Genomic DNA, 25,297 nt, shown 5'->3' with positions numbered 1-25,297 from the left:
CTCGGCGAGGTGCGTGCGCGCTATTGGCCCCGCGCGCCGGAGGGCGGGGTCTCCGGGGCACACTGTAGGTCGCCGGGCGGGGGCGGGCCTCGGCTCGGCGGTTCTCGCCATTGGCCGCGCGCGGCGGGTGAGGCCCGCGTGACGGCGCGTGCGCCCGGCGGGGCGGGGCGTGCTCGGGGCGGGCGGGCGGCGGCGGCCGCTGGGAGTCGCGGAGCCGGCCGGGCCGCGCCGCCGCTGCGGGGCCATGATCCGGAACGGGCACGGGGCGGCGGGCGGTGCAGAGCCGCCGGGTCCGGAGGGCAGGCGCGCCGTGCGAGTGTGGTGCGACGGCTGGTGAGCGCGGCGGCGGCGGCGGGCGGGCCGGGGGCGGGGACAGCCGGGCCCGGGGCTGCGGGGGCCGCTGCGCCGCCGCCCGGAGCCACGTCCGCGGACTGGCCTGCGCCCGGGGCCCGGGGCCCGGGGGACGGCCGTGCGGCGCGAGCGGCCGGCGGCGGCGGCCCGGACCTGCGGCTCCAGGCCCCGGGCGCCCTTCTGGGGACGCGGGCGCCGGTGCGCCGGGGTCCGCCGCTGAGCCGCCCGCCGGGCCGGGCCGGGCCGCCGGAGTGTGGCCGGTGGTGGCGCGAATCGCGCGTGTCCCGTCCCGACGGGGGAGCCGTGCGCCCGCAGCGTGTTGCGCGCGGTGTCCTGTCCCGCTCCCCAGCCCAACTGCCGCAGGGTCGAGGGAGTCTCCTGGGTGTCAGGGCAAGCGGCAGGGCGGGAATTGCCTGTGTCCGTGACCCCCCAGCGAATCCCCCGGGCTCCTGGGTCCTGCCCAGCAGGGCCACAGTGCCCATCCGTCCTGTTCTCTGGGCAGCTGAGACCTGGAGTCGTTTCCAGATAAGCTGGGGGCTGTCAGCAGGTGAGAGGAAAGCTGACCTCTCCTGAGCGCTGGCCCCGCGCTTCCGCATACCTTCTCCCCCCGCATGCCTTCTCGGTGGCAGAGAAAGCACAGCCCCCACCGGGCTAGCTCGGGCTTGGGAAGAGAGCAGGGCTGTTGGGGGGTGGGGGGGCTGCCACACCTTTGCAGCGGTGCCTGAGACCCCTTTGGGGAGGGAGCATGTTTTCGTGTTCGTGGACTCTGACCTTGGCCCTGGTCTGGCCAGGCCCCTGCCCCAGCAGGCCACAGTGTCTAGGACACATCCTGGACCCAGCACCACCGTGCGGTCCGATCTGTGAACCTCGGCCCGGCCCGTCCAGTGAGCTCAAGGGCCAGCCAGGCTGCTGCATTTGCGCTTAGCCGCTTCTCTCACCCCAGGGCCTGAGCCGGGGGACCCCAGTCTTGTGTGCGGGGTCGTGGTGTGCTGCGCTGAGAGTAACAGGTGTTAGGGAATGGAACAGCTCTGTGCCCCAGGTGGCGCGGGTCCCCTGGAGAAGCAGGGACGGTGTCACCTACTCCGGAGACGACGTGAGGCTTTGGAAGGAAACGGACTTGGTGTGGGGCCAACTTGGGCACCGCACACAGGGGAGCAAGTGGGCCTGTAGCTGAGAAGTCACTCCTTTATCAGGCCCAGGTGTGAGGATCAGAGCTCTAGAACCAGCCAGCAGGGAGGGGGTCATTGGGCCCAGAGAGGAGAGCCTCGCTGAGTTTCTGGAGGCCATGGGGGAGCGAGCAGGACTTCCAGAGCTGGCAGTCGCCTTTGCTCATCTGTCAGACTCTGTTCCACGTTGGTCCCAAAGACTGGCCCCCTGCTTCAGAGCAGTACAGAGTCCAGCCCACCCGTAAATTAATGTCAGTTCACAGGGTAAAGGGGCTGCGCCCCAACACGCTTGTTTGCATTCGGTGAGAGGAGGGGCTGAGGGCAGAGGCCAGAGCTCTGTGGCACGCCTGGGGAGCCGAGCTGTTGTGCGTGCTCACTGGCCCCCGGGGGGTGGCAGGCCTTGTTCCTGGCACAGCCCAGCCCCTGTCGTGCTTGTTAAATCTGGCCCGGTGACCAGTGGGGTGGGGAGCCGAGTGCCCACCTCCCCTCTGAACGCCCGGGCTTGGCCAGACCCTGAGGAGCTGTTCCCAGTGGCAGCTTCTCGAAGGCCTTTAAGGAAGGTTGAGGGGAGCCAGGCTGCACCCCCACGCCCCCTCCCAGCTGCTCAGTGCCCCCCTCCGCACAGGGACTCACCGTCCTGTCCTTTTCACAGCTATGACATGGTGCATTACGGCCACTCTAACCAGCTGCGCCAGGCGAGGGCCATGGGCGACTACCTCATCGTGGGGGTGCACACCGATGGTGAGCTGGGCTGCTGCCTCCCGCTGACCTCCCAGGGCCCCGCAGCTGGCAAAGCCAGGTCTGTGGCCGTCCTTCTGAAGAGCACGGCCCAGCAGCTTCACGCCACCTGCCGGCCCAGGCTGAGCCCCCCAGGGCTTCCCATCCTGCGGCTCAAGTTGAACAGTGCAGCCGAGGGATGGCGTTTCTGGCCCTGCTGCCCACTCCCCCCCCCCAGCCTGGTGCCTGGGACCGTTGGGAGTGGAGCGCCCGGCTGCCGCAGGACTTTCCCTGGAACTCGGGTTGGGTGAGGGGAGCACGTAGTTAGCCAGCGAACACATCCTGAGCCCCTGTACTGGCCCAGAGAGACAGGGCGGTGTCCACACGGGTGTGTTTCTGCCCTCACGACAGGCAGAGGGCCCAGGGAGACAGATGGCTGCCCGCCGCGAGCTCAGCTGTGGTTCCAAGCCCTGCTTGGTGGTGGGAGGGGGCCCCCGAGGCCAGCGAGCCTGTGGTCCAACCCAGCAGAGCTCACCGGCCTCGTCCTCGCTCTGTGTCTGGCTCTAGAGGAGATCTCCAAGCATAAGGGGCCCCCAGTCTTCACTCAAGAGGAGAGGTACAAGATGGTGCGGGCCATCAAGTGGGTGGACGAGGTGGTGCCCGCAGCTCCCTACGTGACCACGCTGGAGACGCTGGACAAGCACAACTGCGACTTCTGTGTGCATGGCAGTGAGTGGGGGCTGGGGCCCAGAGTGCCGGGGCCTCTGGCCGGGCTGCTGGGGCCTGAGCCTTTCGGGGATCTGAGAAGGCGTCGGGTCCTTTCCCAGAGAGAGTCCCCGCACGCCAGGGCCAGCCTAGGATGAGGGTCGGGGGCCCCACAGGCCCCCACAGTCTGGGCTGAGAGTCCTCATTCGCCCGTGTGTGGTGCTCCCTAGATGACATCACGCTGACCGTAGATGGCCGCGACACCTACGAGGAAGTGAAGCAGGCCGGGCGGTACAGGTGAGCCCCAGAGAGGCCCCCCCTTGTCGAGGAGTCGGGCTCACAGCTCCCCCCCAGCTCTCGCTGCCCACAAGGAAAATGGCCGCAGCCTCTTCCAGGCCAGGGTGGGAGCAGGGTGGGAGCAGGGTGGGCCGGTTGCCCAGTGGGTCTTCGAGTGTCCCAGACCTGCGCCAGCCCAGGTGGTGGCCGTGGGCCGTGGGCAGCTGGCCGCTGCGAAGAGCGTGGGGTGTGGCCGTTACTGGACTCAGCCGTGGGGGACAGTCGCGGGGCCCGGGGACCAGAGCTGCCATGGGCCCCGGTCTGCCTCCCCAACAATCCCCACCACCACCAGGCACTGCACGCTTGGGGCTGAGCAGCACTTCTCGTCTGTTCTGTCACGCCCTTCCGTGTATAAAAGTACCGTGGCCTGCCCAGCGCTCCTGGTCCCGGTTTTCTTTCTTTTTCTTTTCTTTTTTTTAAGATTTTATTTATTTATTTGAGAGAGAGATCACAAGTAGGCAGAGAGGCAGGCAGAGAGAGAGGAGGAAGCAGACTCCCTGCTGAGCAGAGAGCCTGATGCGAGGCTCGATCCCAGGACCCTGAGATCATGACCTGAGCCAAAGGCAGAGGCTCAACCCACTGAGCCACCAGGCGCCCCACGGTCCCGGTTTTCTATCGCAGCCGAGAGGGGCACAGAGCCACCTGGTCTGCACGGCCCAGCGGGGGGCTGGCAGGGCCGCGCTCAGGCGGGGTGAGCTGCTGTGGGGCCTTTGGAGTCTGTCTGGGACGCGGGTGCTGACCCCACTCCGTCCCCAGGGAGTGCAGGCGCACCCAGGGCGTGTCCACCACGGACCTCGTGGGCCGCATGTTGCTGGTGACCAAGGCCCATCACAGCGGTCACGTGAGTCTGGGAGGGACCGGGGAGGCCTCCCAGGGCTCAGGACACTGCTGGGAGGGAGGAAGCACCTGGTCTGTCTGTCTTTGTCCCTTTGTGAGCTCTGGGGGTTGGCCATGTTTGGGGGACGGCAAGGCTCCTCAGCGTCCCCTGTCCTTCCGCTCAGGAGATCTCCTCGGAGTACCGCGAGTATGCGGACAGCTTCGGCAAGGTGAGTGTCGCCCCGGCTCGCCAGGCCACTCCCTGATGCCCCCGCACCCGGCCCCCGCCTTCTGGGCGCCGCCGGGGTACTGGCCACCAGGCTCAGCAAGCCAGCCAGTCCCGCGGCCACAGAGGAACCAGGACCGCCTTCAAGCAGGTGGCCTCTAACCAGGCGGCCTGGTCCTCTCTCCCTTGTAGCCCCGTCACCCAACACCCGCCAGGCCGACATTTCCCTCGGAAGGGCCCGCCCAGGTGACCAGAAGGTGGCGCAGGGTGCTGGGTCCCCACCAGGGCAGGGGCCGCTGCCGGGCGGCTGTCAGGCCCGTGCTGTCGGCTGCAGTACCCATGGCGGCCACAGGGCGGAGCCACCGGTCCTGGCGGTCGCGGGGCCTTCCCCAGCCTGGCCCAGGGGTGGGGCCGGCGCTGCTGGCTCCCCACCTTGTCCCTGCTGAGGCGCGTGCCCGGTAGGAGCACCCATGTGACCGAGCAAGTGCTGCAGCTGGGGTTTGGGGTTCTGTACCGGCGCCCCCATACCTGCTCCCGGACAGGCAGGCACAGGCACCCCAGGCCCAGAAAAGGGGCTGGGGGGTGGGGGCAGGTGAAGGACAGGCCGCTCCCGGGGCAGCGCTCGCTGACCAGAGCCCTCTCGGCTTCTAGTGCCCTGGGGGGCGGAACCCCTGGACAGGGGTGTCCCAGTTCCTGCAGACGTCTCAGAAGATCATCCAGTTTGCTTCGGGGAAGGAACCCCAGCCAGGGGAGACAGTCATCTACGTGGCCGGCGCCTTCGACCTGTTCCGTATCCTCTGGGACCGAGGGGGAGGGTGGCCCCCGCTTTGGCCCCGTGGGCCCCTCTGGGTCATGGGACCCGAGGGGCCTCCCTGACCCCTCGTAGCTCCCAGAGTGGGGTGGAGCTCAGGGGAACCCGCCGGAGCCCCCGGTCCTGCGGGATGCCTCTCCTCCTGTTACTTGGTTCTTAACCTGAGCACAGACATCGGCCACGTGGACTTCCTGGAGAAGGTGCACGGCCTGGCCCAGAGGCCGTATGTCATCGCTGGCTTGCACTTTGACCAGGTCTCGCTCCCCGGCCAGCTGATAGGGTGTGGGCGCCCTGGGGGGCTCCTGGGTCTGAGGTTGGGCACAGGTGGCTCACAGGGGTGAGGCCTGGGGAGCTGCTGGAGGTGGGGGAGGCGGGGGCCTCTTCCTGGGGACTGGGGCTTCCCCGCGCTGCCGGGCCCCGACTGCCACAGGCTGCCTGCTCACCGGAGCTCACTGTGGCCCTAGGAGGTCAACCACTACAAGGGGAAGAACTACCCCATCATGAACCTTCACGAGCGGACCCTGAGTGTGCTGGCCTGCCGGGTATGGGCCACGGCGGGGGTGCCGGGTGGGGTCCCCTGCCCAGGCTGCGGGGGAGGAGGGGGCATCCAGGAGCCTTGGGCTTCTGCCCAGCCAGCCCCGCCATGCTGCTCCCTCCCCCCAGCCCTTGCTTCCTTAGCAGTGAGCACTTTCTCCCATCAGCCTGGGGCCCCGCGGGGTCTTAGCTGACCACCTGTGCTCCCTGTCCCCCTAGTACGTGTCGGAAGTGGTGATCGGGGCCCCCTATGCGGTCACAGCAGAGCTCCTGGACCACTTCAAGGTGAGGCTCCTGGTGGACTAGGGCCCAGGGAGGGCCTCTGAGTGCACCAGGCTCCCTGACCCCGGTCCCTCCCCAGGTGGACCTGGTATGTCACGGGAAGACAGAAATCGTGCCGGACAAGGATGGCTCAGATCCTTACCAGGTAGGTCGTGCTGGGCCCTTGCTGGGCACGAGGTGGCCGTGTGTGCTGTTCCCCCGGGAACCTGCCCGCCTCCCCCGGCCTCGCAGTGCCTGTGTGGAAGCTACCCCGGGGGCGGTCTAACTGCCAGTGCAGCGGCCTCCCAGGAGGAGGAGGACATTTGCTGAGCGGTGGGAGGAACCATGCTAGTGTTCTGGTCTTTCCGCGGTGAGGACTCCCAGGCCCGGGCAGCTCCAGAGGACGGCCGTCATCACCTCCCCTGCCCTCTGGCCTGCAGGAGCCCAAGAGAAGGGGCATCTTTTGCCAGATCGACAGCGGGAACGACCTGACCACGGACCTCATTGTTCAGCGCATCATCAAGAACAGGTGAGGGAGGGCTGCCCGGCTGGGCCCGGCGGGGCCGCGGAAGCCCAGGCCTGGGTGCGCAGCTCACCCCAGCCCGGCCCCCAGGCTAGAGTACGAGGCCCGGAACCAGAAGAAAGAGGCCAAGGAGCTGGCTTTCCTGGAGGCCAGGAGGCGGCAGGAGGCGCAGCGTGAGAGAGAGAGCGACTGTGACTTCTGAGCAGTGGGAGGTCACCCCGTGTGCCCAGGGGCCAGCCCCCTCCTGCTGTCCTTCCCGCGCCCTGAGGCTCTGGTGTGTAAGAGCTGCCGCGCCCCCTCTGCCCTCGGAAGAAGGGCTCCAGCCGAGGGCGTGGCCCCCACCCTACCTGCCCGGAGGCTTTCCCGCTGAGTCGCCCAGAGAGGGCACCTGGCACAGACGAGCAGCCCGGCGGGCACCTTTCGCCAGCGGGGAGCCACCCTGCGAGCCGGTGAAGGCCTGGCTTCTGCTCCCGCCCAAGGCCCTGCAGACCCAGGACATCCCACCGCCTGCGCTTTCTGCCTTCCCGGCCTCATTGGAAGCTTCAGGGGAGCAGTGACCTGAAGGGGGCGCCCCCTTTCCTCCTCAGGACACAGACTGTGCTGCCTCCCGGGTGGGCTCCCGGGTGCCCTGGGGCTGGCTCTTGGGCACTGCGCCCCCCGCTTCCCGGGCCAGCCTTGCTGCTCTCTCCACAGACTGCTCTCGGTTTTGTGTCTGACCGGCTGGGGTGAGACCAAATAAACCTGGCGGGAGCTGTTCGGCATCGGGCTCTTAGTCGGTCCTGCTCCCCACCACCACGCGCACGGCGGGGAGGCCGGCGGCCCGGCAGCGAGGAGCCCCCAGTTGAGGACCCGCAGACGCCCCGGCTGCCTTCGCCACAGCCTGCAACGAAGGAGGGAGGGCAGCCAGAGCCCAGTGCGTTCTTGGCCCCAGAGCCCGTCACGAGGCCAGTGGGAGGCTAGCTCCCCGTGGCATGGCACAGGGCCATGGATCTGGGAAGGAGTTGGCTCCGGCTCCCTGACTGGGTCCCCCCAAGAATCTCGGGGTCTCCTGCACCCAGGTCAGGGCCACTGGGAGCAGCCCAGCTGTCGTGGGCTGCCGACCGCACTCGCCTCTTCGTTTCGGACGGGGAGGGGGCAAGAGTTTGGCTGGTGTTGGTCAGACGGGAGGACTGTGATGGTGTCTTTCCAGCCCCTCCCCCCGGAAGGGCATCTGCCTTCAGCTTTGGAGCCGGGTGAGCCCGGACACCTGTGGCCTGGCCCCGTGGAAGCGGAGGCCTGGGGGGCTGGCGTCCTTCTCTCCTTGGCGGGCCTGTCCTTCTCTTCCTCCCGACGTAACCAGTCCTGAGTCTAACTCGGAGCCCGGGCAGGAAGTGGAAGGGAAGGGACTGACTGCTCAGCCACCCGGTCCCCCCGCTGGGTGGCCGCCCCCAGTCTCCTTCCTCCCTCCCCAAGCTGGGGTCGTGCGTGAGAGGCACAAGGCCCTCCCTAGACCCCCACCGCCCCTGGGCCCCCAGCTTCAGGGAGGGCGTGGTGGTGTTGGGCTTCGCCCCCCTTCAGACTCCTGGAGCCCCGGGCGGCAGGGCCCGCGAGCAGGGCACGAGGAGGGAGCGGCTAGTCCTGCACTGGCTCGAGGATGGGGGGGACACAGGAGCGGCCCCTCTAAGCTGGGGACTGCGGCGGCCGGGGGGACACGGGGACACGGTTGGAGGAGGCTCAGGGCCTGGGCTCTGGGAAGTCAGTGCCCCTGGAGATGCGGCCATTCAGGGCCAGTGGGTTTGTGGGTCCCCCCATAGCCTCTTGGTGGAGGGCCAGTGCTCCAAGTCCCCCAGCCTCCCCGAGGAGGGTGGAGGGGGCGGGCACCCCCAAGGCAGGCTCTGAACCTCATTTGGCCTTCCTGCCCTCCAAACCCCAGCCCTGCTGGAGGCCCCAGTACGTGCCACGAAGGGAGCTCAAGGTGTGCCTCAGTGGGGCCGGGGGCAGGCAGGAACCTGGACGCCCACAAGGACAGGACACAGTCCGGCCTGAGCGTGGGGGGGGGGGTCGCTGCCGGTGTGCCGTGGTCCCTCACATGGTCCCTCACAGCCGCGTCTCGGCCCTCGGGGCTGTGGGAACTGCTGGCTTGGCGGGGTGGCGGTGGTCAGAGGAGGGCTGGGGCCAGAGCTCGCCACCTCAGGTGCGCTGTGCCCCGCTTCGGCCTGGAGCAGCCGGTGTGGCTGCCTCCCCCAGCCCCACCCCTCCCCAGCCAAGTCCCTCCTTCAGCAGCCCTGTCACTGCCCTGTACCTAGTAGTCTGAGGTGCTTTGGGGGGACACCAGAAAAGGAGGGACTGCAGGAGTTGCCCCTCTTACAAGGCAGAGCATGGTCCTCAGGAAGCCCCAGAACCCAGGCAGGGCGGGGGTGGTGGGGCTGTCCTAGGCCAGGGGCCGCCGGGTGGGCTGGTGGGCGGCGGCTCCGCTGGGGGCAGACAGGGAGCGCCGCCCAGAGGACACGGGGGAGCGCGGGGCTGTGGACAAGAGCGGGAGGCGAGGGGCGGCCCCCCCCCCGCAGACAGTGGCGCGGAGTGGGGTCTGCAGACCGCGGGGCCCGCCCCACCCGCCCCCACTCGGAGTTCAGCTGCTTCTCGTTTATTCGGAGCCGATGGGCGCGGGGGTGCAGGGAGGCAGGGGGTGTCGGCGCTGCCGCCGGGCGGGGTCGGCCGGGTGGAGGCTCAGGCGCTGTGACAGTCGGCCGCGTGCAGCGACAGGAAGGCGTCCGCCTGGCACTGGACGGTGGCGCGGCCGTCGGGGAACCGCGCGCAGCTCCGCAGTTTCGGGGACACGTCCTTGACACACGCGGCCTGGGGGCGGGAGGAGGATGAGGGGCCGCCCCGGCCCGGCCCGGCCCCGCGCACCACAGCCCCCGTCCTGACCTCCGGCTCCCCCCCCAGCCCCGCCCCGCAGCCCGCAGGCCGCACTCACGAGGCTCCGCAGGCGACGGCGCGGCTCGGCGACATTGCTCGCCCGGCCCAGGGGTCCCGCGCTCCCGGGGGGCTCCGAGCGGCGCGCGAGCGGGGACCTGCGGAAGCCGGACAGCAGCCCCGCCGCGCGGCCCACCGAGTAGGAGCCGGGCCCGGCCGCCGGCCTGTACCACGCCAGGCCCGGCGGCGCCAGCATCAGGCACAGCGCCAGGGCGGCGGCCACCAGCGGCCTGGATGGGGCCATGGGGACGCGGGCGGCGGGCGAGCTGCACAGCTGGGAGGATCGGCGGCCGCGGCCTTATATCGGCGGCGCGGGGCGCGGGGGCGGGTCCCCCTCGGGCAGCAAGAAGCCGAGTCTCCCGCGTGGGGACACCTAGCGGGATCCCACGCCCCATCCTCCCCGCTGCCGCCTGCTCCTTCCCCAGGCCCCATGCTCCTGCCTGGTGGGGCCTCGGTGCAAGCAGGGGGCAAGCGGGGCAGCACTGAGCAGCCCCCAGGACCCCGAGGGCGCCGGAGCCCTAACAGTCACCCCTCCCCCCAGAGGCCCTAGAGGCTGCAGAGAGACGTCTGTGCCCAGGGGACACTTTCTCCTGCCCTAAAAGGCAACTGATTGCAGGGCCGAGGCTTCTTGAGGGTCAGAGTCTGGGTGGGCCTGGGGGCACCTTCCGTGTCACACCCACGGGCGAAACTTCTGATAGGGCCACCGCTGTTGGGGTCCTTCAGGAAGAGGTGGGCAGCGAGCCCAGGCCTGACCTCTGGAAACCAGGCCAAGGGACAGCTGACAGGAACCCAGAGCCTTCTGCCCCCCCAGTCCTGCTCTCGGGGTGGGCGCCCTCAGGAGAACACCTGTGTTCGGCAGCCAATGACTCGGTCCCGGACTCAAGCCACAGCCAAGTGGGAAAGCAGAGCTGGCAGAGGGCAAGCAGGGCGCCTCGCCGGCCCACGGGGAAGGCCAGGGAGCACCAGTGGGGCCGGAGGTGGGGGGCAGCGAGCGGAAGCCAGGGGAGTGTTTGCAAAGGCCAGCGGTGCATCCGGGGGGAGGGAGAGCAGGCTGAGGTGCGGGAGTCCCAACAACGCTGCAGGGTCCCCGAGCTTCCGGGGAGGAGACGGCGGGACGTGGACAGGACCTGGGGAGGCGACTGCATGGCCCAGCTTGAGGCCAAGCAGGCCCTGCAAGGACAAGGCCGGAGCCAGGAAACACAGAAAAGTCCAAAAGGCGGGGTGGGAACAGCCTCTGGGAGGGTCTGTGACCTTGGGCAAGTTGACCGTGCATCTGAGGAGGGCATCCGCCCCAAAGGGCAAGGCCGGAAAGCCTTGGAGGCTGCACTCAGCGTCTGATGGCCCAGGCAGAGTCATGGGTCACAGCAGAAACCCCCCCACCCCAGGCAGGGGAGGTGGGCGGTGGCCTGGGGGCAGGCCAGGGTGAGGTCTGCAAACCCCCGGGGCAGTGGGGGCCTGCCATGCTGTCGGTCGGCCCTCTGTAGGGCGGCAGACCACTCCTACTGGGCTGAGAACTCCTCCCAGGGATTCCTTGGATCCTGACACATTGTAGACACCAAGTCTCAAAAATACACAGTAGCCCCCAGACACCTGTTTGTCTGCAGGGCTGCTGGGAGCGCGGGAGGCTGAGCCCGGGCCCTGGGGTGGGGTGGAGGGCACCAGGTGCAGGGGCAAGAGGCCTTGGGCCAGCGGGCTGTTCAGGCACCCCTTCTTCCCCTAAACATCGTGGACACGATGTGTCTTCCTTTGGGTGTGTCCTCCCCAGGTCGGATCCCGAGCTCAGGGGCCCGGGCAGCTGGGTTTCTGGACACGGGGCATGTGACCTCCAGCCTGGGGAAGGGGGATGGTCCCCTGGGCTTCCTTCCCTCTGGGTACAGCATCCAGGCAGGAAATAGGCTGCCCCAGAGGTGACCAACCAGGAGGCCAGCCCCCCGAGGGCACTACCTGGTCTTGCCCCCAGGGACTGAGGACAAGCACTCAGCAGCTGGCCACCCACAAGGCACAAGCAGCGACCCAGCACTGTTCCCTGAGAACGGACTGGAAGGGGCCAGTGCCAAGCGACCCCTTGCAGCTCAGGGGGACGAGCAGCCTGCAGCAGTGTGTCCAGAAGCAGCCAAGACTTCCAGGGCTGGGACCACCCCCAACCTGGAGCTGTGGACCGACAGAGGTGCCCAAAGGAGCCTCCCGTGGGCTCTTCTCCGAGTAGAGGACCTCAGACACCTGGGACACAGATGTCCCTACCACAGCCTAGACCGGGTATGTCACAGCTCAGACGCTCCAGCTGGCCTCCCGCCAGAATAAGGGAGAAGGGATTGAGCGAGACCACCAGCACCTGCTCAGGGATGCTCTTGCAGTGAAGGGCAGTACGGGCAGCAGCGGGCAGCTGTGCCAAGTCAGAGTCCCACAGACTGGCGTGCGAGGCGGTCCCCAGCTTCGAGCGGGTGAGAGGCCCGATGACAGGCCACGGGCCTCTGAGCCACTCCTGTTCCATTTCCCGTTGGTACACACGCACGCCCCAGGGCCTTTGCACCCCCGGGGCCTTTCAAGCCCCAGAGCCAGCCACTCTGGCCCCGGCGCTTCTGGCGGATCCTAGGCTCCTGGTCCTCCTGGGGATGTGACTCAGAGCTGTGTCGGCTCGCATCGAGATGTTTACTCCTGAGTTTTCCTATCAACGCGCTGCTGCGAGGCGGAGTCAGGACCAAGAAAACAGGCAACAGAGGCCTCCGGCAAGGTTCGGGTAATTTAATGAGTTTTACTTATTGGATAAAAGTGTCACCATCTGAAGGAAAACAAACGCAGCTCCCGCGGAGTCAGGGGTGTGGCGGCGCGGAGGGGCGGCCGGGGACTCACTCCTTGAACTTCCACTCCTGACGGCACATGGGGCAGGGCTGCTGCACCTGCTGCGCGTTCAGCCACTTGAGGATGCAGTGCATGTGGAAGCAGTGCGAGCACTGGCCCCACACCAGCGGGCAGTCGTCGCCCGGCACCTTGCCTGCGGGCGAGAGCACCAGGTCACCCGGAGCCCGGCCCCGGCCGCCCAATGGCGCCGGGCGCAGGGCCTCTCACACCTCATGTTTCGGAAAAGACAGAATCAGGAGCGTGAGCACAGTGGTTGGTGTGCGCACACACATACTCACGTGCGCACGCACGCACACACATACGCACGCACACTCGCACAGGCCTGCAAGCGCCGCCCTCACTGTCCTCGCCTGCGAGGGAGTGCTCAGCTGCAGGGAGGGCGCGGGCCGGGCCCACCGACAGGCACACCACAGCTCTGCCACTTCTCGGAACACCAAGGTCACAGCATGAATCTATCGAGGGACACCCCAGCGCCCCCGCCACCACCAAAGAGCCACCCCTCCGAACAGGGAACTATTCCTTCCGACCAGGCGTAGGAGAGCTGGGGTCTTGGGAGGTTCCTCTCCAGGCGGCAGGGAGCCAGGATGCTTCAGGGGAGGGCTGCTGGCCGCCCCACCTGTCAGCAGCCGGGCGAGCAAGCGGCCGCCCCACCTGTCAGCAGCCTGCTGCCGGCAGTCCACTCCACGTGCGTGGAAATGCCACCTCCGTGGACGGGCCCAGGGGGACAGCCACGCTGCCGTGATCAGAAGAAAAAGGGGTCTCTGATTTCCTGCTTTCTGAGAAGCGAGAAAATGCTATCCAACAGCTGGTACCGCCAGAGCACAACGGGCCCCACAGGCTGTGTGTCAGGGTCCCCGTGGGGACTGAGGTGTGGTGGCTTGCTGCCTCCGCCCTTCTTGGGGTGCCATCCTCCCCATCGCTGCCCGGGGGGGGTCCTCTACACCTCTGGAACGCTAGCTGGACCAGATGTCACCGATGCACAAACACAAGGGATGAGACAGACAGGCCAGGGCTGGGACAAACGGACAGCCTGTCCCTGCGGCAGCTCTATGTCAACACACGTCCTAGACCAAGCTGGGAGCTCCCTGCAGAACAGAGTCTGCCTCTGGACGTCTGTGACCACCATCCCCCCTCGACACCGCAAACACGGGACGCTCGATCCCACGAAGTAATACCACAGCCAACATAGTGGTCCCACTTGGCCCGTCCCTCGCCAGCGGAGGGGCTGGGAACCTGGCCGTGCTCAGTGCTCTCGGCCACCCTTGCTGTACTCGGCCACGCCATCTCCCGTCTTCTGGACAAGAGGCCTGGCACATGGTGCACTGAGGCGCCTGCCACTTCCGGAGGGCAGCAGCCCCGTCCCGTGGTTCAGACGGGCACCAGGTCAGCAGCAACTGCGGGCTCTTTAGTGTCCTTCCAAGTCGACCCAGCGCGCGCAGCTCCCTCATCCCGAGCAGCCCCTGCCCCACACGCCTGCATCCCACCAAGTCAGGACAGCTGCCGCTGTACCTGTCCGTCCACTTGCTCGGGGCGCTGTTTATCAATCTAAAAAAATCCTTTTTATAACAAAACATCGTTGCCTTCTGAGACTTTGATGACGTAGCGACTAGAAAATCATGCGCTGGGGCAAACGCAGAATTACTGTACTCGCTCTGCTCCCCCACCCACGGGGGGTGGCGGGGGGAGGGCCTGAGCCCAGAGTGTCCACTCGGTGTGACAGAGGCCATGACACCCCCACCTGGGCCCTTCCCGGGCCCAGGAGAACTCAGCTTGGAATCCGAGTCCCCTGCAAAGGCAGGATGCTCTGGCAGGGGGCAGGGTCTGCCCTGGGGGCCTGCTGACGGGGGAGTACCCAGGCCACAGGGCCATCGGCTACCAGGGCAGGAGCCACTCCCAGGGACGTCACCAGCAGACGGCCTGCCTGAGGCATGACGAGCACAGAACAGGGATGATGACTCACCCAAGCGCTTGCTCCGGTTGTCATGAAAACACGTCTCAAGAAGACTTTTGCTCCCAAAGCCCTCTGGGGCTGGGGGCAGGTTTACCGCAGCGCCCGGCACCCCAGGTTTCTCACACGCACACAGCTGTAGCAAGAGAGAGCCAGCGTCCCTTCATGCGCACAGGCAGCACCCAGGCCCGACAAACACTTCGTACCTGACGACTGGCTCTCAAACTTGACCTCAGGTCTGAAGATCATGCCCTAAATCCCCCTCCGCAGACCCCGAGCCCACCGGCAAACGCGGACGCCAGCCACAGGCCCTGCCGCCACGGCGGCAGCTGGGCTCCGCACCCCTGCGTCTCTGCCCGCCGCTCACTCTCCCCCGGCCAGTCGAGGGCGGCGCCCTCCGGGACTTCTTTCCAGAAGACTTGAGTCTGTTGCTGGGGAAGCTGCATGTCTGTGCCCCCTCCACCCCCACGGCCTTCGCTGTGCCCCTAGCGACGCACTGAACAGTGACTTGAAGTAGATCGCCACAACCGCATCTTGAGCATTGTGGTGAGGCAAACCTCGTCAACGGGAACCAGCCAGTGATCTCCTCAGCTCGCGTCCCACCCCCCGAGTCAACCAGGACAGATTGAGTCCTGGGAGGTGAGATTTCCTTTCAGCGAGAGCAAATGTAAGGATTAAAGAACAGGCACGGGGCCTGGCTGGCTCAGTGAGTTAAGCGTCTGCCTTCAGCTCAGGTCATCATCTCAGGTCCTGGGATCCGGCCCCACATCAGGCTCCCTGCTCCTCAGAGAGTCTGCCTCTCCCTCTCCCTCAGCTGCTGCCCCTGCTTGTTGTCACTGTCAAATAAATAAATAGTGAATCTTAAAAGGTCAAAGTCTTTTAAATCTTAAAATATGAAATAGTATTTGCAGGGGCTCCTTGGTGGCTCAGTGGGTTAAAGCCTCTGCCTTCAGCTCAGGTCATGGTCTCAAGGTCCTGGGATCGAGCCCCGCATCAGGCTCTCTGCTCAGCGGGGAGCCTGCTTCCCCCACTCTCTCTCTCTCTGCCCGCTTGTGATCTCTGTCTGTTAGATAAATAAATAAAACCTTAAAAAAAAAAAATCCAATGACCTGAATTTCACTGTAAGAAGTAAAGCACTAGTATTATTCTGGCCACTCACCTGAGCCTACACAAAGGCCTGGTCATTCACGGGACAGAGACCTTCGCTACTCCCATGTCCCGTTTTCCTCTTGGCCCCTAAGGGTCAACTTGCTTCTGTTTAAGTTCACTTAGGTTTGACTAAAACCAAAATGCACTGGTGCAAAAACTGGTTTTTTGACTTAAAAATATACTCAAAGCGTTTCTACTTCACAGAACATAACAGGAACAAAAATGAATCAAAAACCAGCACAAGGGGCTCCTGGGTGGCTCAGTGGGTTAAGCCGCTGCCTTCGGCTCAGGTCATGATCTCAGGGTCCTGGGATTGAGCCCTGCATCGGGCTCTCTGCTTAACGGGAGGCTGCTTCCTCCTCTCTCTCTGCCTGCCTCTCTGTTTACTTGTGACTTCTGTCAAATAAATTAAACAAAAAAATCTTAAAAAAAAAACCAAAAGCACAAAAAAGAAATCTGATAAAACCTGGTGGGGGGCACTCTGTGAGACAAGACAACTTTGCTACAAGGTCAGACGCCTTGAAACAGTTGAGTGGGGGTGGAAGGGCTTGTTCTATGTTAACACTGAACGCCCAGGGCAGAGCAAAGCAACTGTGGATCCCGCTTACACCGCGCAGTGAAGGGACACCTGCGGACAACTGGGCAAGTCCAAGCAAGGCCTAGGAATGGGGGAGACCCTAAGGACTCATCATCACGTCCTGGCTGATGTGATGGGACCGCCTGTAAAAAGCTGGAGTTCCGCTCAGAGACTCGGCGGACGTGGCACCAGGCATCCTAGTTATCGTTACCGAGCCACAAAGCAGAGGCGCAAAGGTCCCTTACCCACGGTGATCCTGAGTGCCGGGCGAGGGGAGCGGCACCCTACAACATCCCGGGTTTTGTTCGCTTGAGGGTCTTCAGACAGAGTTCTAACACGTCTCTCTCCCCCTCAGGCTTCACAGCCGAGTCTGACCACGGGAAAAGGCGACACCACTTTTTCTCACAAAACTCCTGACGGGCTCTTTCTACAAACAGGGGCCCAAACCACCTGGCTTCTGCCAACTTTTCTTGAGGAAAGGGACACCAAAACCCAGCCACTTCGTGTTCTGGCGAGAGGTCATGGCCAGGCCAGCAGGCAAAGCTCAAGAGGGAGGGAATGCAGGGGACACTCACAGTCCGGGCAGCAGCCATTAAAGGCCATCCGGCAGATGCCACAGTTCTCGTCGTTGGCCACCCAGAGCCAAGTGGCCACGCCATTCCAGCACTTAATCTTCACCTTCATGGCCGCGGAGCCTGCAGGCAGAGGGAAAGAGATCACCCGGCTACCTCAGCCTGCACAGCTACCGCATCTAGGGACCCAAGGGGCGCTCCTCTGAGCCCGAGGGTCACCCAGACCCACGGTCAGCACGGGGCTGGGACGGCGGGAGAGCTCTGAGAAACCCAGACCGACCAGCGCAAATCCGTCCGCAAGGCCGGCGGGGGCAGGGCCCGGGTGCCCCTGGGAGGGCGAGCGAGGCGCCCCACACCCGCAGGGCTCTCTACACGGACCGCACGGTCTGCCCGGCGTCCACGGACGCAGCGCGGGCTCCCACCAGGGCCTGCAGAGACGTACCGCACGTGCTTTTCGGAGGGGTGCGGCCGGCTCCGGGGGCACAGGGGGACCCCGACCCAGCTGACCACCCGGGGGGACCCGCCCAGCCCGCTCGGCCTGCGGCCCTGGTCAGCAAGGACTTTGGTCGGGGAGCCGCCGCCGCCGCCAGACGAGAGCGCGGAAGAGGGGGCTGCAGGGCGGGACAGGGCGCGGGGAGAGGGTGAAGTGCCAGGAAGGAGGGTGGGGGAAGGCGCGGGAGCGCGGGGAGAGGCTGCGGGGCGGGGCGCGCGCTCCGTCTCGGGGAGAGGGTGGGGCGCGGGGGACAAGTGCGGGTTCAAGGCACGGGCGGGAAAGGGCGGGGGAGGGGCGGCGCGCCAGTCCCGCCCCAACGGCCGCGCTCCGCCCCGCGCCCTCGCACCTCCGCCGGCCTGACCGCGCGCCGCCCCGCCCGCCTTCCGTTGGCAGCGCCCGCGCGGGAAGGTATAAAAACGACCGCGGCCACTGCCCGGCACCTTACAGAGCGCCCGCCGAACTCGCTCCCAAGCGCGCACGCGCCGCCCCGCCCCCGCCGTGCACTCACAGCCAATCCGGGGCCTCTCCAAGGCCCCGGCACCGGAAGACACCGCGCGGCCCCGGAAGTGACGCGCCGGCGTGCTGACGCGCGGGCTCGAGCCAAGGCCGATTCCGCGCCCGCCATGGCCGACAAAATGGACATGTCTCTGGACGACATCATTAAGCTGAACCGGAGCCAGCGAGGTGGCCGCGGCGGAGGCCGGGGCCGCGGCAGGGCCGGCTCCCAGGGCGGCCGTGGCGGCGGGGCGCAGGCCGCCGCGCGAGTGAACCGAGGCGGCGGGCCCATCCGGAACCGGCCGGCCATCGCCCGCGGCGCGGCGGGCGGCGGCGGCAGGAACCGGCCGGCGCCCTACAGCAGGGTGAGTGCGGCGGCGGCGGCCCGCGGCGGGGAGCGGCCCGGCCGGGCGGTGCGCGGCGGGGAGGACGGCAGGCCGCGGCGGGCCGGTGGGCGCGGGCGCCGGCCGGGCGCGGAGGTCGCGCGGGCCCGGGCCCGGGAGGCGGAGATCCTCCGGCCTTTGTCTCGGCTGGGCGCCGGGCCTCGTGGCGGCGGCGGCCGAGCGGACGTTGGGCGCGGCCGCGCGGGCGGCGGGAAGGTGGTCGGAGGGAGCCGCGGGAGCGTGGGGTCCCGCCGGGTCGGCTGCGGCCTGCGGCGGCGTGGGCGGGAAGGGGCGAGCTGCGGGCCTCCGCGCCGACCGTGTGCCGCCCTGCCCGGGAGGGCGAGAGCCCCGGAGAGACCTCACGGTCGGTGTCTGTTCTCGCGTCTCCTCCTCCAGCCGAAACAGCTTCCCGACAAGTGGCAGCATGACCTGTTCGACAGCGGCTTTGGGGGCGGCGCAGGCGTCGAGACGGGGGGGAAACTGCTGGTGTCCAACCTGGATTTCGGAGTGTCCGACGCTGACATTCAGGTGAGGGCCGGAGTGTCGCGGTGAGCCCTTGCCCTCGCCGAATTGGTCCTGTTGGGGATGTGCCCAGCTGAGGACAGTGAGCCCTCCGGGAACGCAGGGCTACCCCGGCCGCTCTGAGGGGTGCAGGAGTGCGGAGCAGGGGCCGTGCGGCAGGTGCGGGTCCGGCGGGCGGCTCAGCGTGTGGGGAGCCGGCCCCAGCTGACCGTGGGGAGCGGCTGCCCTTCCCATGCGCCTGCGCACGAAGGCGCTCTGCCAGAGCGGTCGGTTCCCCGCGGGGAAGACCAGCCTGGTGTGCGCCTTCCCTGTGTCGCGGCCGCACCTTGGCCCACCGTTTTGTTTATTTCGCCCTGGTTCTAAAGTCGTTGGGAGGAGAAGGGTCTTCTTCTGTGGAGGTCCGTGTGCAAAGCGCAGAATGGGGCTCGGTGTGCCTGGAGCCCCAGGCTCCAGGTCTTAGGGGACTTGGGCCTTGTTCTTCCCCTGGTCTTTGGAGTGGCATGATTCTCAAACTCAGCTTTGCTTGAAGCTTCTTGTTTTCTCTTTTTGTTGTTTGTTTGCTGTTTTTTAGGAGATTTTTTATTTTTGTTTTTTGGGGTTTTTTTTGTTTGTTTGTTTGAACTTCAAAGGCAAATAGATTTTAAAAGCATATTTACTTGTTTTCTGATTAAGTAAAGACATTTTGGGGATCAGTCCCAGAGATGGCTGGGTCAGGGTGCTGGGCCTTCCTGGGTTCAGTTTCCCCGAGCCCAGCTGTTTGTTTGACTACCGTGGGAGGACAGAGCAAGGCTGGTGAGCACTCACGGTGTCTCAACACTTTTTTTAAGGTGGTTTCTGGCATCCACTGGAAACCGCTTTTGGTGAACTCCACTTCCCGCTGTGTGCCTGCGGCCGGAGTAGCCCCACACTCTGGGTTCCCTCTCCAACTCCCAGCCTGCCTGAGGTCAGGGCAGTTTCCATGGCAGCGCTTGACTTCAGCCTTTGCGGCAGGCTTGAGTAGGAGGAGAGGGAAAGGTGAGCCAGAATCTGCCCTGGGGGAGGGGCTGGGTCAGGGCTCCCGACTCAACAGGCCCTGTGAGCTGGTCCACATGTCCACATGTTGGATAGCATCCCTCGCTCTGTGATCTTGGCCTTTGCTGTTTCTTGGTGCGGTCCTTGGGTGTGTTGTCGGTTTTCCTCTGTTGAAGAAGGTAGCGACTTAATCTTGTTCCCCTCACTGGTGGGCTCTGTGGGCCTTTACCTGCATCCTGGGACAGATGTAAGATCCCTCGCTGGCAGGAGCCCTTGGGCCCAGCTGCTCCGGGAAGTTGCTGTCCCGTCTGCCCCTCCCTTCCCCTACCACTGCCCTGCCCCCCGCCACGTGTCTGCCGCCCAGGGAAACAACCCCAGAACAGCTCACATGCCCAGGGAGTGCCCTGGGCCACCCAAAGGGAAGCCACTTGGCTGACAGCTGCTCTTCCCGGCCTCCAGGAGCTCTTCGCGGAATTCGGGACCCTGAAGAAGGCGGCTGTGCACTATGACCGCTCCGGGCGCAGTTTAGGAACCGCCGACGTGCACTTTGAACGGAAGGCAGACGCCCTGAAAGCTATGAAGCAATACAACGGGGTCCCCCTGGATGGTGCGTCTGCGGTTGGACCCAGGATGATGGCGGGGCTGCGTCTCGTTTGTGCGGTCTGGGGCTGGCAGCTGTCCGTGCGGGAGTATGCCTTCCCCCTGTGGCCGAGGACACTTTGCATTCGCCCCTTTGTCTCTCTCTTCCATTCTGCCACCTCTCATGCTGCCCCACACATCGGGACCAACCTCTTGTGAACCCCCATCCAGCGAGCTACATCCCTCCCCTCCTTCAGCTCCTTCCGGAAGACTCACTTCTGTGAAGCCTTCTCAGAACCGCCATAGTACAGCTCTGAGTGCGGGGCTGTAGTCGTAAAGACAAAGGTACCGGTTCTTCTTCCGTCAGGCCACCCACACCTTTCCACCCACGAGCGCCCCGGACACCTGGCCGGACGCCCACGTCACCCGGACTGAGAAGGAGCGAGGAGCGGTTTTGGTGGGCTTGTCCCTGGCAGCACCTCGTTCTGCCGCCAGTATCGCTCGGCCGCTCCCCTTGTCGGGAGCACCGGAGACACAGAGCCCCTTGCTGGTGCTTGCATGGAGACCAGGCAGTGGCGCCCGTCGGCACGTCTCAGGGCCCTCTAACCGGGGCGCCTCTTGTATTCTCTGCCGCAGGCCGCCCCATGAACATCCAGCTCGTCACGTCACAGATCGACACGCAGCGGAGACCCGCGCAGAGGTGAGCTCCGGGGCCGGGACGCTGCGTGGGCCCGCAGGCCTTTCCGCGTCCGGAGAGTGATTCCCTCTTCCTCGCTAGTGTGAACAGAGGCGGGATGACCAGAAACCGCGGTTCTGGGGGTTTTGGTGGCGGCGGCGGCACCCGGAGAGGCACCCGCGGAGGAAGCCGGGGCAGGGGCAGAGGCACTGGCCGGAGTTCAAAGCAGCAGCTTTCTGCAGAGGAGCTGGACGCCCAGCTGGACGCTTACAACGCGAGAGTAAGTCCCGGGCCCGGGCGGGGGGTGCGGGGGGCGCGGGGCCGCCGCTGAGCGAGCACTTGCGTGTGTGTTTCAGATGGACACCAGCTAAGGCGCGGCGGATCCTGGCGTGGAGCAGGACCCAGATGTCTCCTCCGTGCCCCCGGCTGGGAGGGGGCAGTGGACTGGGGCTGTGCGGCCAATGATGGATTTGTTTCTTTTATGTTTTAAAATAGGATTTAAAAACTCATGTAAAGGTTTTTTTTTTTTCTTTCCTTTTTTTTGTTTTGTTTTGTTTTGGGTTTTTCTGTGTTTTTTTTTGTTTTGTTTTGTTTTTTTTTTAATCTGAAACAGCCGTGTTTTGTACTGAGTTATTTTTGGGATAAATGTTACCGGTTGGCGTTGTGGGAAGGTGGTGTTTCCACCTTTGCCGTAATAAAACAGAGATGTGTGTGGAACTGGGGCCATGTGACTCGTCCCCTGCTGCAGTCCTTCCTCGGGCCTGACCGAGCGTGTGGGGAGCAGTCCCGTGCTCCCGGAGGGCCGCCGCTGCTGCTCGGTCTCTGCTCCGCCCATCCTAGCTCTGTCCTCTCCCATCCTTTCCCATCAGGTGGGCGGGAGACATGGGAACAGCCACCACCACTGCCTGCAGCGTGAATCGAGGGGGCCCCGGGGACGCCGTCTTGTTGCCAGATTTCACATGACCAGGCCGGGCTGTCCCTTTCCTCCTGGAGTTCTGCCTGTCGGAAGCATGGATCAGCAGTTCTGACTTTGCCACGTAACCCTTCCCTGTTTTTCTCTCTCACATCAAAGCAGGAGCCAACCAGAAAGTGTGCCCTTAATTGTGTCCTGGGTGAAACGCTAGGGGAAGCTGTGGCCGTGGCAAGTTTGACGCGCGCAGACCTGGAAGGGAGGGCCGGCAGCTGCCCCACCTGGACCCCCTCTGGGACGGAAGAGAGCAGACCCGTGATGTCACTTGGTGACTTGCCTCTGCTCCCGTGCCCAGCCATGCTGCTCGGAAGAGGCTGAGATTCCCCCTCCTGGGAGGCTGGGTGGGGAGACCATGCTGCGGTCCTCAGGGTTTCCCTCCCTCTCTGGAGGTGGTGCCCAGGGCCCAGTTGTGCCTGTGAGCCTAAGAGCCAGTGAGACCTAAGAGCCCCCGCTCTGCGGCCCCCAGAGCACAGTTCGGGGTGCAGCAGGCGGTTGGAAGGCAGTGGCCTCCATGGAGAGGAGAGCCCTGGGAAGGCCACGGGGCTGCGGAGCGCAGGGCTGCGTGGCAGGGAGGGGCTGGTGTGGCAGCGTAAAGACCGGCCAGGGTGCGCCCTGCAGCTCAGGGGGCTTCGGGGTCAACTTGCACGTGGGCCGTGGTGCCTTTAACTGCCGGTCCCGGCGCTGCGGTGTGAGGCCACAGCTGCCACTTGACCGGCCTGCCCGTACCAGGCACTGGACGGAGAGGTGACTGGTACGACCCGGCTCAGCCCTGGAGGAGCCCCGTGTCGCAGGGAGGGATTGGGACGTGCCTGGCCTTGGCTGCTGTGGCCACGAGGGCGGGATGGATATAGAATTGAGGTCACATGACACACACAGTGTGGGGCCCTGGGAGGTGGTGTCCCTCGGAGCAGCCACGTGCTGGGGAGGAGACCGCTGTCGGAGAGGTGGTGGGCTGCTCGAGGAGCACCCCCGCTTTAGGGGGAAGGTGGCCTAGGCCAGAGGCCACAGATGCTGCAGCTGGTGGCCGCTGGGATGGGGAGGCGGGCGCCGGTGGCTCAGGCATTGGAGCCGTGGCTGAGGTGCCATGTGCGGAGAGAGAGGCCAAGAGGAAAGGAGGGGAAGGGACCGCGCTCAGCGTGGGATCTCGGAGGCAGGCAGAGACGCCAAGACGCCGACCGGCGTCCCACGAGTGTTTGGAGCTGGACGTTGCCAGTTTAGCAGCTGGTGACAGGCAGACACTAGCAAAGCCGAGGCCAGTGGTGTGACCCAGGAAGGTGACAGGAGAAGCTGGAGGGGGTGACACTGCAGGAGCTGGGGCGACCACGGGGTGGGGGTGGGGAGGGGTGACCGGAGAAGTCCGAGGGGGCTGGGAGCAGCCTCAATCGCTTTGAACCTCGACTCCTTCGTTTGTGGGACAGAAAACCTCATCTTACCTTTTTTAAGATTTTATTTATTTGACAGCGAGGGAGCACAAGCAGGGGTAGAGGCAGAGGGAGCAGCCGGCGCCCCGCCGAGCAGGGAGCCCAGTGCGGGGCTCCTTCCCAGGACCCTGGGAGCATGACGTGAGCCGAAGGCAGACGCCCGACCAGTGAGCCACCGAGGCGCCCCAGGAAACCTCGTTTTACCTCCAAGAGTTGGAGGAGCCTGTAACTGTCTACGCAGGGATGCTCCTGAGAGGGAAAGGGGGGCTGCTGTGTACAGAGACGGCATCCGTGATCCAAGGCAAGCTGGGGAATTGGCCACCGAAAGGACAGTACCAGGTGTCCCTGCAACGGCCAGCACTCTTCATCCCCCAAAACACCAGTTAAATGAGTGAAAGATGAAATAAAACTTGGGGGTTTTACATGTCTTTCTCCGGCACATTTTTTGCTCAGACGCTGAACTGCCATTCGCCAGTGCCCCTCAGAGCCACCCGGCTGGACCGGCTGCCCCTTAGCCTGGATGTGGATGCTGACCGGCCCTCTTCATGGCCGGCGGCCCACACAGAAGCTCAGTGCTGGGCCCAGAAATGGGTCCGGCATCCCGTCTGAGTTGCTCTGCCCGTTGAGCGGGAAGCCCACCCTGGGGAGGAATGGCGGACTGGCTGCAGGGCTCACAGCCCCTGGGCCGGACCTGTCACCAGATGGTCCGTGCGGCGAGGAGCCAGCCGGCTGCCGGTGTGTCCTTGGCTCTTGGGTAGTTGAGCGAAGATGTGTGGTTACTGAGCATTCTGGAACAAGCGGCAGGCCGCTCTGCTTACGGACTGCAGGAAACAGGCGGCGGGCCAGATGGATGAGCAACGGTGGCGGTGGCGCTTCGCCGACGTCCGTTGGGGCCGTCTCACCTGTGTGTCCGCCCGCATCTACGGAGTGAGGAGTTTGGTTCTTGTCTTCACGGAGCTGCGAGCCTGACACAAACAAAAGTGAGATCGTGATACAGTCTCACACTTACGAGAGAAGTTAAGCGTGGGAACGCAGACTTGGCGCCGCACTCCAGTCGGGGCTGCAGAAATCGAGAAACAGCCGTGGAGGGCCTGGGTCTCTCTCGCGGCCGGGCTCTCCGAGCAGATCTCATTTATCCTCCCGGAAACCTGGTGAACTGATCTTTCTATTTTTGAGTTTAAAGAAAACTTCTTTACTCATACGGCTAATATGTGAGTGCCTGCCACGTGCAAGCACCTCACGAGCCGGGGACACAGCAGTGAGCGTGACACAGAAGTCCCCGCCCTCAGACATCTGCTCCGATGGGGGACGGACTGGCCTGGGGGGTGAACACAGGATATCGGGGTGCCCGGCCGGAGCCATTGACAGAGTGTGTGACTTTTCATCTTGGGGTCATGGATTTGAGCCCCACGTTGGAGGTAGAGGTCACTTTTAAAACAGGGGCGCCTGGGTGGTCTGGTCGGTGAAATGTCTGCCTTCGGCTCAGGTCATGATCCCAGGGTCCAGGGATCGAGTCCTGCATCGGGCTCCCTCCCTGCTCAGTGGGGAGCCTGCTTCCCCCTCTGCCTCTGCCCTTGCTTGTGCACTCTCGCTGTCAAGTAAATAAAATCTTTAAAAAAAAAAAAAAAAAGGAAAGAGAAGCTTAAACCACACATCCAGTCAGCACGGGGTGACGGCACAAACCGCCTCCCAGTGCCCTCCAGACCCGGGCTCCGCAGGCGTTCCAGTTACCGTATTTTTTATTTTTAAGATTATTTACTTGACAGAGATCACAAGTAGGCAGAGAGGCAGGCAGAGAGAGGAGGAAGCAGGCTCCCCGCTGAGCAGAGACCCTGGTGCGGGACCGATCCCAGGACCCTGAGAACATGACCTGAGCCGAAGGCAGAGGCTTCAACCTACTGAGCCACCCAGGTGCCTCTATTTATTGTACTTTTTATTTTTATTATTTTTTTAGTCCCCTCTACCTTCCAATGGGGCTCGAACTCACAGCCCTGATATCGAGAGTCACGTGCTCTACACGGAGCCACCAGGATGCTCCTACTGGGTTTTTTTTTAAACCACAGCTTTAGTGAGATAGAATTGACATACCATAAAGTTGGCCGGTCTGGGACGTGGCGTATAAACGGAATCATACCATGCGTATGGTATGTCTCTGTCTCTGGCTTCTCTCACTTGGCGTCGTGCTTTCCAAGTAGACCCACTCACTAGCACGAAATTCACACTTGACGGGGGTGGCGATGT

The 25,297-nt window shown here is 64.8% G+C and overlaps 4 protein-coding genes and 1 long non-coding RNA gene across 8 annotated transcripts; 2 read left to right on the top strand and 3 right to left on the bottom strand.

The window, feature by feature from the left end:
• The first annotated feature begins 175 nt into the window (after window positions 1-175).
• Window positions 176-7,205, top strand: PCYT2 (phosphate cytidylyltransferase 2, ethanolamine). Of its 2 annotated transcripts, none has more exons than XM_045984435.1 (13): window positions 176-333; window positions 2,170-2,258; window positions 2,802-2,963; window positions 3,170-3,236; window positions 4,032-4,116; window positions 4,277-4,321; window positions 4,969-5,107; window positions 5,300-5,382; window positions 5,593-5,670; window positions 5,882-5,947; window positions 6,024-6,089; window positions 6,364-6,452; window positions 6,537-7,205. In XM_045984435.1, the coding sequence occupies exons 1-13, from the start codon at window positions 245-247 to the stop codon at window positions 6,646-6,648; spliced, it is 1,170 nt and encodes a 389-aa protein (XP_045840391.1). In that variant the 5' UTR covers window positions 176-244; the 3' UTR covers window positions 6,649-7,205. The 2 variants fall into 2 exon arrangements, with proteins under 2 accessions (XP_045840391.1, XP_045840392.1); XM_045984436.1 differs by having other exon boundaries at window positions 6,299-6,452.
• Window positions 7,206-7,351: 146 nt separating this feature from the next.
• On the bottom strand, window positions 7,352-11,986 carry NPB (neuropeptide B). Its single transcript, XM_045984437.1, has 2 exons — window positions 9,403-11,986; window positions 7,352-9,281 (listed from the first exon to the last, which is right to left on the bottom strand). Exons 1-2 carry the CDS (start codon window positions 9,643-9,645, stop codon window positions 9,153-9,155), a joined length of 372 nt encoding a protein of 123 aa, XP_045840393.1. The 5' UTR covers window positions 9,646-11,986; the 3' UTR covers window positions 7,352-9,152.
• A 142-nt stretch (window positions 11,987-12,128) lies between these two features.
• ANAPC11 (anaphase promoting complex subunit 11) lies at window positions 12,129-17,475 on the bottom strand. Of its 3 annotated transcripts, none has more exons than XM_045984440.1 (3): window positions 17,445-17,475; window positions 16,510-16,629; window positions 12,129-12,393 (listed from the first exon to the last, which is right to left on the bottom strand). In XM_045984440.1, exons 2-3 carry the CDS (start codon window positions 16,616-16,618, stop codon window positions 12,248-12,250), a joined length of 255 nt encoding a protein of 84 aa, XP_045840396.1. In that variant the 5' UTR covers window positions 16,619-16,629; window positions 17,445-17,475; the 3' UTR covers window positions 12,129-12,247. The 3 variants fall into 3 exon arrangements, with proteins under 3 accessions (XP_045840396.1, XP_045840397.1, XP_045840398.1); XM_045984441.1 differs by having other exon boundaries at window positions 17,346-17,470; XM_045984442.1 differs by lacking the exon at window positions 17,445-17,475 and adding an exon at window positions 16,949-17,179.
• Window positions 17,476-17,567: 92 nt separating this feature from the next.
• Window positions 17,568-21,171, top strand: ALYREF (Aly/REF export factor). The gene is made up of 6 exons (XM_045984438.1): window positions 17,568-17,859; window positions 18,274-18,405; window positions 19,870-20,017; window positions 20,626-20,689; window positions 20,768-20,945; window positions 21,022-21,171. The coding sequence occupies exons 1-6, from the start codon at window positions 17,623-17,625 to the stop codon at window positions 21,034-21,036; spliced, it is 774 nt and encodes a 257-aa protein (XP_045840394.1). The 5' UTR covers window positions 17,568-17,622; the 3' UTR covers window positions 21,037-21,171.
• Window positions 21,172-21,241: 70 nt separating this feature from the next.
• Window positions 21,242-25,290, bottom strand: LOC123929141. The gene is made up of 2 exons (XR_006815889.1): window positions 25,145-25,290; window positions 21,242-24,021 (listed from the first exon to the last, which is right to left on the bottom strand). It is a non-coding gene; the product is annotated as an uncharacterized LOC123929141 (long non-coding RNA).
• Window positions 25,291-25,297: the final 7 nt, after the last annotated feature.

The sequence above is a fragment of the Meles meles genome, chromosome 18, assembly GCF_922984935.1.
Source record: "Meles meles chromosome 18, mMelMel3.1 paternal haplotype, whole genome shotgun sequence".
NCBI lineage: Eukaryota > Metazoa > Chordata > Mammalia > Carnivora > Mustelidae > Meles > Meles meles.
This window is presented reverse-complemented; position numbering and strand designations above follow the sequence as displayed.